The sequence below is a fragment of the Rhipicephalus microplus genome, unplaced genomic scaffold, assembly GCF_043290135.1.
Source record: "Rhipicephalus microplus isolate Deutch F79 unplaced genomic scaffold, USDA_Rmic scaffold_648, whole genome shotgun sequence".
Lineage (NCBI taxonomy): Eukaryota > Metazoa > Arthropoda > Arachnida > Ixodida > Ixodidae > Rhipicephalus > Rhipicephalus microplus.
In genome coordinates, this window is record NW_027465206.1 from 8,071 (window position 1) to 26,785 (window position 18,715).

An 18,715-nucleotide genomic window follows, 5' to 3' on the forward strand; every position below is an offset into this window, starting at 1 on the left:
AACTTCCCTCTCTCAAACAGCTGTGCGTTCCTCTCTCCGATTCTTTCCTACCATCTGCTCGCGCTCCCTCCCTTTCTCTTCCTTGAGCCTCCCTCCCAGTAACGTTAGCACTCCTATTGCACATGCCCGTCTCCTCTCACTTTTTTTCTACGCTCCCCACTCTCTCCTTTCCACACGCCGACGAAGTGAGCGTCTGCTAGCCGGTTTCCTGACTGAACTAACCGACTTGTCACGCTTCACAAGTGGTGTTGCTAAATGTAGTATTCTTTATTTCTCGGAACCATGTTGAAGGTGTGGGACGTTCAGGTCTATCAGCACAACGGGGAGCTGCCCGGAAAGTAAGCTCACGCGCCACTGCCTGTGCAGCCTCGTTGCTCTGGAGACTTTGATTTCTCGGAGTCTATATAACACGTTGTGGGGTAGGATCGCGGTTTTTTATGATCAATATTATCAGTCTATTAGCCAACAGGAAGATTGCCACTGCCCGATAGCTCTCGCAAGCTCTTTGACAGTTTGTAACTATTTGTTTCATTTCGGACGGGACACCGCCAATGCGATGGCCACCTCTTCCGCCTGACTTTGGTTCGTGGCTTTGAAATTGAGGCCGTCCATCTGCGTTCATTGATATATCACCGCGGCCGTGCAGTAACCCCCAGGTGGTGGTTCGGCCACGTCGACGTAATAGACACCATTCCGGGAGCCAAGCCGTTTTTCGAATGCCTCACAACGCACTTGCTTTCTACCCTCGTGCACCTATCTGGTCATATTACGGAGAAGCGGGGACACCCAGAGTTGGGAAAGGACTCTCGAAAGCGGAGGAGCAAGTACTTCGTGTGCATACAGAGAACTGCGCTGCTCTGTCCAGCCATACTAAAATAACACGATCGAAAAATTACTGGACAGTGCCAGTACTGTGGGGAAGTGGCCAACACTTACCATATGGACTGGGTTTGCCAAATGAACCCCAAAAAAAACACCTTATCCCCAACCTCATCAAGAAGGAGTGGAAGACAACCCTGCTGAGTAGCTGCGGGCTTACAAAAACTCACAAAGAAAAACTCGTTAGTAAAACTTGTAATTATTGACGTGAATTTCGTTTTTTATAATAGAATGTTTTAGTGCAGATAACTTATGGCGTACAGATTACTTAGATATGACAAAATTGCACGTAGTTCGAGATATTCATAATCGAGATTCAAAGTCGGTATCAAAACTCACATCACCGGTGCGCACTGAACACGGTGGAACACCGAACGATCTGTGGCAGGGAAGTCATGCTATTTTGATGAAGGCGCGCCAAGGCTGAGTTTGGTCGAAAAAAATGGCGAGAAAATTTTAAATGCACAAGTATACGGCTCACTATTTGCCTGAGATGGCTGGGGTTTATCTGGTTCTTTCTTAACCTTTAACGAGGTGAAAAGGTATCTTTTTTTGCCTGCAAGATAAACCACCGCATCGGCTTCCCTTGAGTTTTACGCTTCCCAGACCAAAAAAAAAAATGTTGATATTCTAATTTTCCTTGTGCTCAGTTTGAAAGAAACAGATAAGTACGAAGCACTACGTGCACAAATAAGGCAATGCGTTGGTGCATGTGATATGAGTGACAGCTTTTTACAAAAACGGGTTGCCGTGGCGCGCCTTCATTCAACTTTCATCACTCCCTTGTGACAGGCAGTTGTGATGACAGGCAGTTGTGACTCCCTTGTGAGAGGCATTAGCCTGACGCATCAAAACAGGCACGCTTCGTTCGCGCCTTGCAGCATGAAGATTTGACGAAGTTGTCTCACATAACATGAGGTCTGGCGTGGTTTACGGTGGTATTAATACATTGAAATGTCTAGGGTGATCGGCTCAATTTTCTTGTTTTCACAGGTTTTCTGTTTGCCGACAGTGGATACGACGTGTGGGCGATGAGTAACAGGGAGTCAAGTCACATATCGAACAGCACGAGGTATTCGCAGCGAGATCCCAGGCACTGGAAATGGAGGTATAAAATCTGCGTTTATTTTGCATCGTCATAAGCTGGCTAAGGAAGGTGCCGAGTTACACATTTACTCAACATTTTTCCTCTCTGTGTCATTGTAGCTTTGATGAATTAGGACGCTATGACCTTGCGGCCTGCATTGACCACGTTCTCAAAGTTACGGGAGCCCCCAAGCTGACCACGGTCGCACTGTCTCAAGGAGTAATAGCCAACCTCGTGCTGCACTCTGTACGGCCAGAGTACAACAATAAGGTGACTCCTCTTTCGTATTTTGTAAAGACTAACACTTGAGCTCGTCAGGAGAGTGTGATAAGGGAACCATCTATTAGCTCTGTCACATAGACTACAGTCCTAGAGATCAGAGATGGTTTCTGTTCAAGCTGTGTCTTCCTTGGTTAGAGCCAGTGATACTTTTTATGCGCACACGTGCATGAATAAGCCGAATAGTGGGCCTTCCAAACATATATTAGCGCTAAGCTGGCTCAGTCGCTAAAATTGAGCGAAAACTTCATTGGCAGTGCAGAAGTACTTGGACTTCAGCGATATGAGTGGATGAAGTTTCAGAAGCTTAACAAAAGATGAATGAGGAAAAAGCTGTTATAAACGAAATTCCGAAATGCCTTTCAGAGCTTTGCTATCGCAATACGATGCCACACGTTAGTTCGTCACATAAACGGTAGTGTGACATCAGCGCTTGTTCTCTGTTTGTCGAAAGCAGGCTCGAAAGCTGTTGCAGGAAAGAAATATTTCACGTTTATTTCTCACTAAAATGCTTCCTCGCGAAAAAAAAAATGACTCACACTTACGATAAGTCAGAAATATACTGAAAAGGAGCTGTTACTTCAACAACGATGATCAGGTTGCGCGTGTTCGTGGAGGAAGTTTATCAAAGGGCATGCACATTCGTCAAACAGCACGGACATAGGAGAAAACCTTGTAACATAATCTGTAGTTAGAGATAAGCTGAGAAAATGTGTAAACATCGGGTTCCCTAAACGACACTATGAAATTACCAGAAAGGTGTGTGCAAAAGAGACACAGGATGAAGACAAAGATTTTTTCTCAACCACGCAGGTAGACCTTCTCGTGGCTTACGGCCCTGTCGGAAATCTCACCCATATCGAGTCTCCGACTTCGGTACTAATACCGCATGTCCCATCCCTCATGGCAAGTCGTTTGATTCCAAAACTCCCTCGAACTGCTCATTTACAGTGTTATGTACCTCACAAGCATTACACATTTTGTCAATACTAAACATGCTCATCTAAAACGGCTATTATTTCTACTGTAAATATGGCAGCATGACAGTGCCTTGCGGAAGGTGACATGCTATTCGCTCTCCATAAAATGTGTTACGGTTTTGTTTTTTTCTTGGAGTGGAGTTCTCGTTAGCTTCATTGTCAGCGTGACCCTTCCAGTGGCAATACATAATGAACGTTACATTTGGTTACTGCCTTACGACTGCGGACAGCAAAGACTTCAACCAGTTTACATAGCTCCAACAAAAAGAGAATAATATTAGTTAAGAGTTTCACACCCCAAAACCACGATATGTTTGTTAGAGACGCTGTAGTGAAGGGCTCCGAAAATTTAGGACCATTTGGCGGTTTTTTACTTGCACTGATATCGCACAGTAGACGGGCTCATACTATTTCGCCTCCATTAAAATGTGACCACCACGGCTGGAATCGAACCCGCGACCTCGGATCAGCAGCACGGCACCTTAACCACTGATCCGCCGATGCCGACCTCCAGGCGAAGGTTCACCAAGTATTCACGTTAGGGAGTATCGTAATAGTCTCCAATGTTTGTTTACATTCAACCCGCGCCTTAACTTCTGTGTCTTCTGAATGCAGAACTTACACAGTCTTCAGGACATTAAACTACTGTTATAATAAATCTCGCCATTGCTTTCTTTGAAGCAGTCTGACACCTGTTGAATATAGGAACGGTGCTAGCATTTCTTGTACCACACTTCTATTAACCGTTGCGGCCTTTGGTGAATATTATCAGGACATTGTTTCTGATAGTGCCTGTGCGTGCGAGTACAACCACCTTGTATGAACTTACCATATTCCCCTCAACTTTATTCCTGAATTCTTAATCTAAACAGCGTGAAACATTTCGGGGATAAAGCAGGCGTTCTCATGAAAGTTACGGTCTCAGTTGAGAATGCAGCAGCGCCAATGTTCAAGTGAGAAAGTGACCAAGTTGACCTCTGATGAATCTTTACAGAGGCTTGTCTACCCGTTCACGATGGCCGGTTTCCTCGGTACCTCCAGAGGACTCAGGTCGTTGATCTCAGGAGTGTGCACTCTCTGGGGAGGCACGCTTTGCGCACTCGGCTTCACGATGACCAGTTTTTGCAGTCCAGAACAGTTCAATACGGTATGGGCGTACTATTGGTTATGTATCAGTAAGGCTACATAACCAGCAAAATTGCGCTTCTTCCCATTGTCACAGGTTACTTAGAGTAAACGTTTGTGGCATGGCGTGTGCTATTTGCCCAGAATCTATCCTTTGATGCTGAACTTTGTATATTTTCGCCTATAGTTCCCCAGCTTTCATGTCTGAGGGATAGCACACCTATTTAGGAGCAAGTGCATAGGTTGGCCGACAAAACCTTCCATACACGTCGCTGACAAATATTTGTGGCTGAGCACAAAGTACATGGTGAACCTAAACATGAAATAAAAAGTCACAGCTTTGCCGCAAAGGCGAAGCAATGAATTTGATAGCAACACATTGGAAGGTAACGCGAAGAATGGCAAGCAAATCAAAACGTGCCCCGCGTTTTTCACGCACAAGTAACGCATGAAACGTAATCACAGGCACTAGATGAACGCGAAGCGCTTATGATAAGCGGTATAAAACCTGCGAAACATGCATAACCGCTGGGTAGCTGGCTGGGTCTCAAGAAGCTTTTTCGTTGGCTATGTATACTCGTGCGGATGTTGTCAAGTGCAGTTCGTGACTGTGGCAGGGATGATATCACAAAATCAGTTTAACAGAAAAGGTGAATCAAATAATGTGATAACGACAAATTTTAATGTTATACGAAGTGAGGCTGGCAATCAACTCATTCAGATCCGTTCACACGTAACTCTACGAAACGCCGGTGTTTGAGAACACGGCTGCTCCGGGTACAATCTCGGCCCCGTTTTTTTTTCGTGTTGAGAGTGCAGCCTGTAGAAGCTCCCGCCTGCTGTGGTAACACAAAAAGGCACGCGCTGATCATCGGCGGGTTTTTTGCCACAGCGATTCCATATAACTGCTATCACAATAAAAGGCTCAGTACTGTAAAAAGAGCTAGGATGATGCCGTATCTCCTTATGTAGCTCTTTATTGTTGTTTAGAGATCTCCGCAATCGCTAAGCACTTACACAATCATCCATTATTGGCTGTGGCTCTAAAACACCAACGAGGGCCTGAATAGATTTATTTCTCGTCGAGCAATATGTATTACCCGTCGCTGGTCCCAATTTACGCGTCCCCAGCGGCAGATACGTAAACACGGAAGTAAGGGCAAATTAGATTTTTAAAATTGCAATTGCTGGTTTTGAACACACCTTTGCAGTGCTGAAAATAATGCTTTAAAAACCTCCCCAAACATGAATCAGTCAGGGTGGCAGTCATTATATGACTTAAATTAACAGCTCCTACTAAACGTGACACATAGGTAATTCGACAATGTTGGGAAATATAACTGTAGTTACTGATCCCACGGTCTACATCAATGGACACTTTCTTCATAAAAAAATGGTGAATCAACCTTCTGGGGTGCTTATCTTTGAGGCTGCAGCTTCATGTCATGGAATTTTCATTTGCCACTACTTCAACGAATGACCTCATCTAAAATGGCTTAAACAATCTGTAACGAGAGCAGCATCAATTTGAGACACCCGAACGTTGGTCGCGAAATGAAAAACAAATTACCAAGAATAACCGGAGAAGACTAGGGTCATTTTTATTTTTTATTAGAGCTTCGAACAGCTTGTGAGAAGAATGCCAATCATCTGACTCATTTGTCGGTTTGTCTGGACCATACGAATACGCCATAAATATTTCACTCCAACAACGCCTAGTAGTAACGTCTATGAAAGCATTACGCTATTCGACGGTAAACTCATGCTTGCAATGTTTATTTAGGAGTACGTTCTCACTGCTTGCTTGGAAAGCTTACGTAGGCACGTATCATTGTCACATTTTACTTCTTCACCTCATTAATTTTTTTGTTGCAAACTCTTTACTTCAGACTCGCATTCCAATGTACATGGGTCACATGCCTACAGGTACCACTGTGCAAAACCTTCTTCATTTCCACCAGGTATGCGCCTGCATCTCTGAAACATTTAGTGGAGTTCAAGGCTTGACCTTATGCACTAAAATTTACATGCACGTGCCACGCAAGAAATGCATGGTCAGGTCAAGTTGAGGGTTAAGAAATACTTTGAAAACTTGATGCAGGGGCACTCGAGGATGTCACTTCAGATAATTACGTGAAGTAAAATAATGAAATTTTTTCAGGTATACAAAGCGAAGAATTTCGTAATGTACGACCACGGTCCTACCGAAAATCTTCGGCGATATGGCCAGGTAAATTAACCACAAGATTTTCGGGGTCATAGACCGCATTTACTGTGCATGTCTGTCTTGAATGCCATAAGATGTGACCGAAAATAACGAATGCGTAAGCAGGAAACGAATGTGTGCAGTGTCTCATCTCCCTGCAAACATTTTTTTTCTTTATTGCCTCTGACGTATGGGGCAACGCTTTGTGTCTGTACTTGCGTGGTTGAAAGCACGTATGTCATGGAAATGCTAGAGCCAAGCTTGAAGACGGAAAAGTAACAAAAAAGACGAATCACTCATACTCTCCTCAACTTTCATTGTTAGATTCCAATCAATCGATTGTATATAATTGATATGTAGCCCTACAAGACAACCACCAATGAAAGGATATATACTTAGGAATAGTATTTGCCTCATTTTGTTGGCTTAGCATGGCACGAAACATTGAAAAGTGCCCAAAACTCTTGTTAGTGGTTTCTCATTTAAATTTTCCAGGAAGTCTTTTCTGCAAAGCTCAGGGCTCTGAAGTGTTCTTTGGTAAGCCAGGACATCTGCAAGCTGATGTAAAGGGCAATATTCCAAAGCAGCTAATACACATTTTTTATTCGTGCTTCAGATTCAGTAGTTACTTTCTGAATTCTAAGTAAGTGCTGATTTAAAACTCATGCATCTGGGCTGCATCAAAAACTAGTATGGAATACCTACTTTTTGGTCTCAAAAATATCGTATTTATGAAGAAAGCAAGCCGGTCAATTGTAGTATGTGACTGTCGTTTCGTACGTTTTGTCTCTTGTTTCACATTTGTTCTGACCGTCGAGTTGCTATCCCCCAGAACTGTGGTTTAATACCCAGCCATGGTTACCACTCTTAGATGGGAGTTAAAAGGAAAATACACTCTTGTAGTTAAATACAGTGGCATGTTCACAAATCCTAGGTTGGGAAAGGTAACGCAAACCCAGCTATTGCGCATGCCTATTCATATTCTGGTTGAAGTGAAGCAACAGAGGGGCACCAAACTCATCGAAGAAACAAAATGAGGATCGACAAATAGAACAGCCACTTACCACAACTTTTCTCAAAGCAGTAGACGTTAACAAGGCTATCATGCAGGAGTCGACACGTCTTTTATTTCGAATAATTTTCATGGTCGTTCTCTATATTGTACTCACTATATGGCTATTTCGACCCGCAGGAACATAGACAATTATCACATTTTTTTTTTAATTCGCAGAGAACACCTCCACCGTACCCACTGGATCGCATACGCTTGCCGATTGCCCTGTTCTGGTCTTACGGAGACACGTTGGCCGGTGAACACGACGTTGGAACTATGGCTGCCGCTCTCGGTTCCAACGTGATATTGAACTACCCGGTTCCTGTACGGACGTTTCGCCACCTCGACTTTGCCACTGGATACAGGGCTAATGAACTCTTACATAACGTTGCCCTCGAACTTATACGGAAACGCATTGGCCGGAACCTTTGATGTCAGCCGTCGCGTTGTGTTCATTTGTTACGGTGCTCCACTCGTGACTGAAAAGACACAGATTGGAGTGCTACCACGCTGCTCGAAATGCGACGCCGGCAAGCCCCATTGCTAGGATTTTTTCAAGGGGCGAAGCTCCTTATAGCGGCACCCGTTCTTCCCGCGTCCCGTCGTAATATGAACCAGTCTTACGCTTTGACCTGCAAACATTTTGACCTCCAAGGTGGTGCTGGTGAGAGATTCCTTCTGTGCGTTGTTGAACAACAAAAAATAGTGCTCAATGTACATGGCAATAGCTGATAATGGGGTATTAGAAACAGGAGCATTCGGCTTTTAGTTAACGTGCACGCTGCGATCCCCATTAGCAGCCTTTGCATGTACATTGAGCACTATCTGAAGGGAAAGGGTTGCTACGTTATACCCGCTGGGTGTAACCACCTTAGTTTTAGAAAGGTTTAGCGAGCGTTGAGCCGCAGTCCTTGAATACAATGAACTAGTATATACCATGAAGGAATTCGAGGTGGTTAAAGGGGGGAAGCAGATACGAAGCGCAAGCCGTAAGAAATTAAAAGCTGAATCCTCCTGTCTCTCATTTCACATTAGCAGCCACTGGCATGTACATTGAGCACTATCTGACAGGAAAAGGTTGCTACGTTATACTCGCTGGGCGTGACCTCCTTGGTTTTAGAAAGGTTTAGCGAGCGTTGGGCCGCAGTGCCATGAATACAGTGAACTAGTATATACCATGAACTCAAGGTGGTTGAAGGTGGAAGTAGACCCGAAGCGCAAGCCGTAAGAAAGTGTGCGTGTGCCACCTCTCGTTTAGTCCTTGGAATGTCCACTGAATGGCGGTGCTTCTATATGGGGAATATATGATAAAAAGATGCGAGATGGTGGGACTTGGAGTGTTGAATAGATGGACGAATGGACACACAGACAGATGCATGGATGGACGCATGAACGGACGCAGGGGCGGATGCATGAACGAACGCAGGGACGGGCGCACGAACAGACGCATGGACGGTCACACAGACGGACACATGGACGGACGAATGCTTCGCCCCACTCTCCATCATTCACTCCGTGGATATGCTGCAAACTTTTTTTGCCGGAGGGGAGAAGGGGGGAGGGAGGATTCGCTCAAGCATCAACTGTTTAGAAAAACACATGTTGTGAGCGCCGACTATGTATTTCAACGTCTTCATCTGTATTGTACTCATTTTTCTATTGTACTCACCGTCATCGTTAGTCCCATGAGCTGCAATGCTTAGCTTTCACGAGACTGCATTAAAACCTTGTTACTGTCGTATCAGATATCATCTTATCTGTAGTATGATGCATTGCCGCATATTCTTTTCATTATTTATTTTTTTGGAAAGATCACCCACCTGATTCACCGAAGAAGAGGGGTGTGCTACACCTTTCAGCACGTTCTCTTGCGTTTTAGCTATGGGTCTGGTGTAAGCTAGGTCTAAGAGGGTCAAATACTCTGCAATGTTACTGGGAGTTAACGAATTTTAAATCCTCGAAACGAACCACAACCCTCATAACGCCTCATTCACAGCCGGAGTCGCTTTTTGGCATCAAAGCTCAAAAGCCCAATAAACACTTTGATGTCAATTGAGGAAAGCCTCAGCAGCACGAACTCTAAAGCATCGATGTCTATTTCGAATGTTTGAGCGCAAGAAGCATTGCAAACCTACTAGAATGTGTCTTTTTTGTTTCTACATGACCACCTGATTTCTTAAATACATATGTAACTTATCTTTAATTTTTCGAACGTTTAAATCAGGAGCACTTAAAAATGATGATCCGGCTAAACAAGTGCAATGCGAAAAAGCAAGCAATACTTTAACCTGAAATACGATTCTCGCTCTTGATCCCTTCATGGACACTACATAAAAGTAGAGTTGGGCGAAAAAAAATTAAAAGAATAAACGAGAATAACAAAAGACTGCATCACCTAACTATCGCAGGATCCTGTACGTACCATCTCGATTAAAAAAAAAAGATAGCACGAACAACCTGAAAACAGAACCGAACAATTTCGACATGCGATGCTGCTGTTCACGAGCACACCGACAGCGAGATTTCCAAGCACCTTCATATCTAATCGAAAGGGTAGCCGGCGCACCAGTGAGAAGCAGCCCGTCGAGCTGTTGACCTGTCCGAAAGCCCACATCTAGGAGAAATTTTTATTCATTGCTCATCGACAAGATGTGGCTATACACGTGTTATTTTTCTGTTTCTTTTTTTCCCACTGGAGTTGCGAGCAACCGTATCCTTATCACAGTTCTCCCAATAAAGCTGCTTGTTTTCACGCTTTCCGCCAGCCACCCCTGTTTCGTAAAATGGAATGTTCTTGGCACTTTTAATATCAGCACTATCGGGAAAAACGCACCACCACTTGTCGTTTATCTTGCCGCTCCAGCAACCTGTCAATCAATCATAGCAATCTTTTTTTTCTTTGATACTGTGCATTTCGAAGCAGCCTGAGTTGAAGTATTGATATTGATGTAGCCATACTTGTTAGTGTATGATGATGGTTGGGGATTGGTGGTTCAACCACTTTTCATGCCCATTCGTGCGTGCGTTTGTACGTTAGATGACACCTGAAAGTTGTCGCGCACTTTGGTCCAGCAAAGAATTACTCAAGCTATAACTACGAATAAAGAAAAAAAACAGGTTGGTGGAGTGAAGTTAGGTTTGTTTCGTCTGAGAAGGTCTAGGCAATCTCTGAGCGACGTCCGCGGTGGTGGAGCAGTGCTTGGGCCACTCGGCTGCTGACCCACTAGTCACGGGCTCAATCCCTGCGGCGGCGGTTGCTTTTCGATGCAGGTGAAATTCTAAAGGCATGAGTACTGTGCGGAGTCAAAACACGTTAAATATTATCAGATGCTCGAAACTTCCGCAACCCCCCCACTACGAAGTTTCCCTCAATAATATAGTGTTTCTGGGACGCAAAGCACTGGATATTATCAAGGTCTGAGTGGCACATTGGATGCTGTCGAAAAAGCTCCAATGGTATAGACTGCAGTGGCGCCACCCCTGTGCGTATTTGCGGTTAGGTTCGAAATGCACTACGTGATCGTGGTGGCACATGTTGAAAATCTAACCTTGGCCTACGCACATACAGCGATGCTGGTTCTGGAGGTGTCCGTGTAGACGCATAAAAAACCTTGGTGTAATCGAACGCACGCATGATTCCGCCCAGACATTGTCCATTAAACAAGAGTAGAATTTTTATAGCAATGTCACTTGCAGTACTTAATTAAGAACAAAATCGACACTGTGCAATATAGTTTCATTGACCAAGTACAGCTGCAAACTGCTCTGAAAGTCAGAGCTTTATATGGTGACCATTGAACATTTATTGCACAGCCTGTATGCTTAGTTTCAGTGGCCCTGACGTAAAGCTTATCTTACTTAAAATGCATTTTTGGCGTACCTGGAACTACGACACATGCGTAAGCCCTTCGCTCCGAAGAACCAGCATGGGCTACAAAATTTTTCAGCCAGGCTTCCTTTCCCTTAAACAGACACACCAAATCGGATGATGTACCCTTATTAGGGTACATCATCCGATTTGGATGATGTCGCACGCCGATGTACCCTTATTAGGGTACATCGGCGTGCGATATAAATTGTTTTTTTTTCTATTGGTCACATTGGTAAAATTTAAAGAACACGCAAACTAATACACAATACTGGCACGTAGTATTACCGCTGACAAAAGAAGAGCTTGACGTGTGCAGGACGAAATACTTTATTCGGTAAACCTTGATTCCCGAAAAAGAAAACTCGAGGTACAAGCAACACACGTTGGGCACTGGTTGCGGGGAGAACAGCCGTTGCCACCAAGCAAACAAAAATATTTCAGGTTTGTGACTTCTGCGGGCCTGGCCTCTGACGTCACTCATTTTTACCTCTCGGTTTCTGCCGCGTAGACGTCTGCATGCATGCTCCTGCCGTTCGAGATAGCAGGGTTGCTAAGCCTGACGAAGCCTGTCGAAGTGTGCCGTGCTTCCTTTGGCGACTGCGTGAGGGTGACCGTGTTTTTCTGCGTGCGTGAAGTGATTCGTGGTTGTGTGGTGTGCTTCGTTCGCTGAATGTTCACCTAGTGTACACCTTCAAGCTCACGCCTTGGGACAGTGCAGCGGGCTCGACGGTCACCGATATCGGCCATGTGCTGAAGGTTCGAGTGTTTTCATTACGGAAGAACGGCCGAAAAGTGAAATGAGAGCGTGCCGATAGTCGGGATCAAATCCACATGAGTCCTCTACGTGATTCGAAGGTATGTATGCGTTTATAGGGTAGGGGGTGGGGGGGGGGGATGCGACAAAAACTATGGAACAGTGAACATTTTTATTTTTATTTTGCTCCTCATAAATTAAACGTCAAGCAGAAACTTTGTTCGGGTACAAAGTATGTGCTACATAAATATGGTCATGTTTGCCACCGTTCAAACATTTATCTAAAAATAAATAAAAAATTCTCAAGATTTGGTATTTTCGTCCAACCAGCGGGGCAAAACGAGGTGCTGCGTGACACAAAACGGGTCAGCGTAAGCGAATTTCATTCATTCAGTTCTTGCAGTAAAACAAATTTGGAGTTTACTCTGTGGGCCCTTATGCAGTCTTAAGAAGCCCAGTCCTTTGACTCTGCGCATTGAATATAGACAAGACGAGGTGTTGCTCCAAAACTGTGTGCGTGTGTGTGTTTAATTAAAGAATCATTAAGATTTACCTGATTCATTTCATCGCGTCATTTGACCATCAAACTTTGCTCCTATAATGCGGTCAAACGTTCCATAGCGCACAATATTTCTTACGTTTAGATAGAATGAATAATAAATTCGCACAAATAAATCGCCGAAAAGTTTACAGTGCAATACATTCCTTAAACCGCGCCAATCTAGACACAAAAGGTCAAATGAAGCTTTAAAACTCGTCGCGAACATTTAACATTTGCACGCAAGACGATCGTAGCCATTGCTTGAGAGCCTCTCGTGCGCGCTCACTCGATCAAAGCGTGTGTCGTCGTGGTGGCAGTCAGTGGCAAGCCAGATATCTAGTTGCGTTACAAAAGTCGTCAGTCATCGAGTAATCACCAAAGCTGTGAAGCCCATCAGCATCTGTACGTGTGCCATTCAAGATTACGGCGTCATCGCTGATATGCGCATCAGTTGCAGAAAGGCTGATATAATGTTCGAGTTGTGTGAGTTACCTCTTTGGTAGGCTCAAAAAATGATCTGGAAGGTCCTACGTCATTCGGGCGTTGTTTCATCAAGGCAGTGGTTACACGTGTACAATGGGCTGGTTACGTTAAAAACATAAAAAAGGAGCGCGCTTGGCAATATGACAAAGTAATAGGTGGAGAGAGAGATTTGATTGATATGTGGGGTTTAACGTCCCAAAACAACCATATGGTTATGAGAGACGCCGTAGTGGAGGGCTCCGGAAATTTCGACCACCTGGGGTTCTTTACCGTGCACCCAAATCTGAGCACACGGGCCTACAACATTTCCGCCTCCATAGGAGGAGAGAGAGATAAAGATGCAAGGAAAGGCAGGGAGGTTAACCAGACGAACGTCCCGTTTGCTACCCTGCACTGGGGAAGGGATGAAGGGGAGAAAAGAGGTTGGGGAGAGAGAACAAAGGCACACAAATTCACGAGCACACTCGGAAACACACGCAGTCTACAGGTGGTCGCGCAGGTTTTTTTGTCTTCGAGTAATGCAGAAGCACTTTAGTCGCTTTTTGCGAAATTCAGGCAGACGCCCAAGGTCCCAGCATCTTCTGCACACAGAATGGTTGAGAATCCTGTTGGTTCAAAATCATCTGGAGCTGGCATCGCTGCGTGTTATAGTGAGCACAGCTTCAAAGGAGTCGCATGTATATATATATATATATATATATATATATATATATATATATATATATATATATATATATATATATATATATATATATATATATATATATATATATATATATATATAGGTGTCTGCCATACCGATGCGAAACGAATACACCTTTGTGAATGCAACACCAACCAAAGGCGGCATAACAGTGGCGCATTGGAACTGGAGAGTTGCGATGGTAGCTGTATCTTAAGCGAAGAATCCAGATCATATAAGTGAGATCTTTGAAAGCTGGTATAGACTACCTGAACGTGCGTGTAAGATCTCGAGCTAGCAAGTAAAGTTGTCCTGCTGCATCAGTCCTTTATAGAGCAATCGGGAACACACGTGTTTCTTTATGGGCTGATTGGGCTGCATCATCGGCTAATTGATTTCCAGTAACACCAATATGTCCAGGCAGCCATTGATATATATATTATCATGCTCTTGTGCTAGAGCTGGATGGTGGCAGTGACTTATTTCATGTAAGAATTGTCATGAGTCTTTTTACGCGTGGCAAACTGCAAACTCGGAAGTGCTGCCTTCGAATCACTTATGCGCAGTAGTCTCTGGCCATTCAAACTACTGAGCATACGTTGAACAGAAATATTGGGACACTCCCCGCTGTGTACGCGTGATGTCTGCAACACGTGATGACACGTGCATAAGGAGAGCGCACTACGCCATTGGCGGTCATTGTGAACAAGGCTCCCGTGTGGGAAGCCGAAACGTCTTTTAATTTTTGTGTATTTTACTTGGTTGGCATTTCGTTAATTTCCGTTATGCTTGTCCCCGACCAGACGGGATTCCGTCGGACTCTTGACTATAGAAACTGTATATGTCATCAGTGGATGGCCCTGGGCAAGCGCGATTGTGGCATAGGTATAAAGCGCATCGGGGTAGTCCTAGACAAATACGCAGCGCCTGACCACGCAAACTCTACAATGAATTAGTATTGGATTTGCAAGTGTTGGCCAGTACCAGCAAACTGTAGCGCAAACGACCAGAAATGTAATGGGGACCTGTACAACTGTAGCACGGAGACCACAGAAGTTCCCCATGCTTTCTCGCACATGAATTTCATTATATGCACAATAGATAGCAGTCTCTTCTTCAAGTACGCTCAATGCGGGCTCCACCGAAGACTTCTGTCGCTTATTATGCCCAGGAAATGATGCTTCCATGCATATTTGACACTCTGCCCATTGATGTAAACAGGGTATGGTGTCATTGATTTGGGTGTGGACGCAATCAACGCGCACTTCACAATTGATATAGTTAGGCCTTGTTTCTGAAGGTAGGCTGTTGTGAGGGTTGCTGCTCGCTGTATTCGCGCACGCACCTGAGGGCGGGTAACTGCAGCACTTCAGAGGCAAATATCAACGACGTATATAGATAGGCACACCAACTTTGGCAGAACCTCCGCCAGACCAATGAGGCAATATTGAACAAGGTGGGGCTTAGAACACCTCCCTGAGGTACTCGCAGTAGGTGTAGTGTTCAGTAGTTTTACCCTCACCTGTTTGCATAAAAAAGCACCTGCCAGTTATATAGTCTTTTATCCATTGAAACATTTGTCCACCAAGGCCCATTGCTTCGAGAGAAGTGAGGATGGCATCGTGAGCTACATTGTTATATGCACCCTTCACGTCAAGTAAGAGTGCCACTGATATGCGCTTGCGACTTTTTTTCTTGCTGAACAAATGTTCATAAGTCGAGGACACAGTCGATGGAAGAGCGGCCCCGACAGAAGCCTGTCATGCAGGAAGGGTAGTTGGTGTATCGTTGCAAGTACCACTCGAGACGAAATAAAACCATCTTTCCAACACTTTTCCGCGGCAGCTTGCGAGGGCAATAGGGCGATACGCTGTCAAGTCCAATGGTGATTTTCCCCGGTTTCAGAGGTGGTATTAATATACTTGTTTTCTATCCTCGGGGAACACTGCCGCTGAGCCAGGAGTTATTAAAGCAGGTTGAAAGTTCTTTGTTTTGTTTTTTTTTCAAGATGGTCATATGCACTATAAGTAATACCATCAGGACCTGGCGGTGACGTGCGCTTTGAAGCGACTAACGCACCTTCCAGTTCTTCCATGGTGAATGGAAGGTCTATTTCTGGTAATGGAGTCTCAGAAACAATCATGGCGTCGGTGCTCTCGTTCATAATATTCCCGGCAACTCTCGTGCGAAAATTTTCAGCAACATCGAGTTCTATTTTTCCATGGTGGAGCGCCAAAGCTTTAAAAGGGTGCCGTTGTTGCGGAGAGGAGCGAAGACACGAACTGTTCTCCAGATATACGCCAGCGGTTTATGAGCGTCTAGAGATTCGCAGAATGCTTTCCAGCGTTCGCTCTCCAGCTTGTAAATGCGTCGTTGAATCTTTTTCTGAAGCCGTCTTGCTTCCCTCAGGTCACAAATTGATTTGTGCGTCTATATCGTCGTTCAGCAAGCCTTCGTATAGCTCGTAATCTTTCCAGATCAATGTCGAACTGCCTTTCTTTAGACGACAATGATAATTACATTTGGACACTTGCATAGCTTTCGCGATGGTATTTTCCAGGCTGCAAGCAAGGCCCTCTTGGCAAGCGTCTTCAACACGCGATGTAAACATCGACCAGTCAGTGCCAATTACAACACCACAAGAAAAAATTTTTTTCGAGTCCATCGATCTTTGCGTACGTAGGTATGTGATCACTCCCTCAATGTCGCAAAACCATTTAAATTTGTGAGAGAAGCACCGTCACATAAATGTCAGATAAGGCAACTACCATACGTGAGACCCCGTAAAAATGTTGGGTAACCACCGTTCATGAGGCAAAGGTCGTAGTCGGAAGTGAATGCAACAATATTCCTGCTCCTGGCATTCATCCTAGTGCTCCCCCAAAGCATGTGATGGTCGTTGAAGCGCCGGTCATGATCCAAGGCCCATTGGTCCTCATTACAATGTCTTTTAATCTGTCACAGTGAAATCGCGCTGACGGAGATATACATCCACCAATAAGTGTGAACGAAACAGCATTCTTTTTTACATAAACACACACACTCTGATTGTCGTCATTGGAACTTACTGAGTGTGAAACAGGTGTCAAATCCGTGCGGATGGAAACAAATACTTTGCTTTGTTCTTCGCAAACGGCTGAAAACAAAAAGCTTCATAACCGGACAATCTGTAAGGCGTTCATACGTTTGGTTCGCATATGACAAGTATAGGAAATTGATTGGCCCGAACAAGCTGGCCAAAGTCCCAGATATGGAACTTCATGCCTCTGGCATTTCATTGAAGAAGATTCCCTAAACTCCAGATTCTACCACATCATTGTCATGTTTTTCAATAGCCATTTTAGCATTTGAATAAAAGCCATTGAAGGAATCTTCTAGCCCACTAAACAAGATGTATGGCTGTTGAAAAATACATTGTATTTTGTGTTTCCGAACAATACTCGTAGCTCCGATTGGATTTCGTTGAAATTAATCCCATAATGTTAGGTCAGCTCGGAAATTTCAAGTCGTCACGAGGTGTCTCTTTTGACGTGTCAAAAATGAATTGACAGCTCTAGCAGTATGTTTTTATTGAAAGCTGCTTTTTTGCTCCTGTTTCAAAATCTTTCCGAAATATGATGATGTACGCGACGATATCGCGACAGCCTCTGGCACATTCCTATTGTCAGCAGTGGAAGCCGTGACAACGAGCTTTCGTTCATGTTAGGTGGAACTGTATAATATGTGGTCATGTTTTATCAAGGGGTGGCTAAGTGATAGATAATATTGATTAATAACGGCCACCACATGTTCAGGCTGTTTATTGAGTAATCAGAAATAACGATGATCGTTTTCTGTTTTAACTGCTCTCACTAATAATGAAATGATTAAGGTATGCATAACGCTTCTGTAAACAATTTTCCTTGAATTCTTCTCCGGGGTAACATCACTTCAGCTTGGCACTTTGTTTCTGCCTGGAGCAAACCTGACTGCAGCAAAGATCGAAGTATTTTAAGAGCGTGAACAAAGAACAGCCGTCTGTGACAAAGCATCACGGGTTTTGCGAAGAGTACTTTTTGGCTAGTTCTATTGCGGTGTTGTGGAGAAAATCGTTCGCCCGGTAGCTGTTTAGAAAGTCCAAATGGCTAAAACTTGGATTAGGAACGACTCGGCTAAAGACGACGCGGGAACCGAGTGTGTAAGCCAGGTCCGCCACGTCTGCTGTGTTGGACAGTATATCGCCTTGAGACGAGAAACATGGCTATCGGTAGTTGAATGCGTTCCAGGGGGTAGGCTGGTGGAGTTACCTGTGTGTGAGGATGAGAAAGCAGGACGTTTTGTCAGATCAACGGGAGTAGATCAAATAGATCAACGACACTCTCAAGACTAAAGAGAGAAAAAAAAACATGGCTGATTGCTTCGTTATTCGAATGGTATAACACAAAGGTGAAGCCTGTCTTCATAGAAATAGCGGTTCTTGTGTAGTTATGTACGAGTGCTTGAACAACTTTTATTGGCGTTTCGCAGATGTAGTACTGTTGACGTGGAAACAGCCAAGTGGCACGTCTCCACGTGGAAATGTTTTTTTTTTCTGACTGGTTGGCGTAGCGTTAACTTGACAACGTCATATCCGTGACGGAAATATGTCACTGAAATTCTGATAAACCCCGGCATGAAACACGTTTCTGTTAAAGAAAGTATCATGCGCTAGCTATCCCCACCTGGCAAATAAATTAGTGTTACACATCGGTCATCATGACTACGAGCTGCGATGGTTAACACTGACAGGTTTTCA

At 44.3% G+C, this 18,715-nt stretch overlaps 1 protein-coding gene across 1 annotated transcript; it reads left to right on the top strand.

Annotated features, from left to right (window-relative positions):
• Window positions 1-1,872: 1,872 nt before the first annotated feature.
• On the top strand, window positions 1,873-9,356 carry LOC119165238 (gastric triacylglycerol lipase-like; the record flags this gene model as incomplete). Its single annotated transcript, XM_075886048.1, has 5 exons — window positions 1,873-1,987; window positions 2,086-2,236; window positions 3,059-3,151; window positions 6,240-6,311; window positions 7,788-9,356. Coding segments are annotated over 5 exons (686 nt in total), but the record flags the coding sequence as incomplete, so codon positions are not given.
• Between the last annotated feature and the right edge of the window lie 9,359 nt (window positions 9,357-18,715).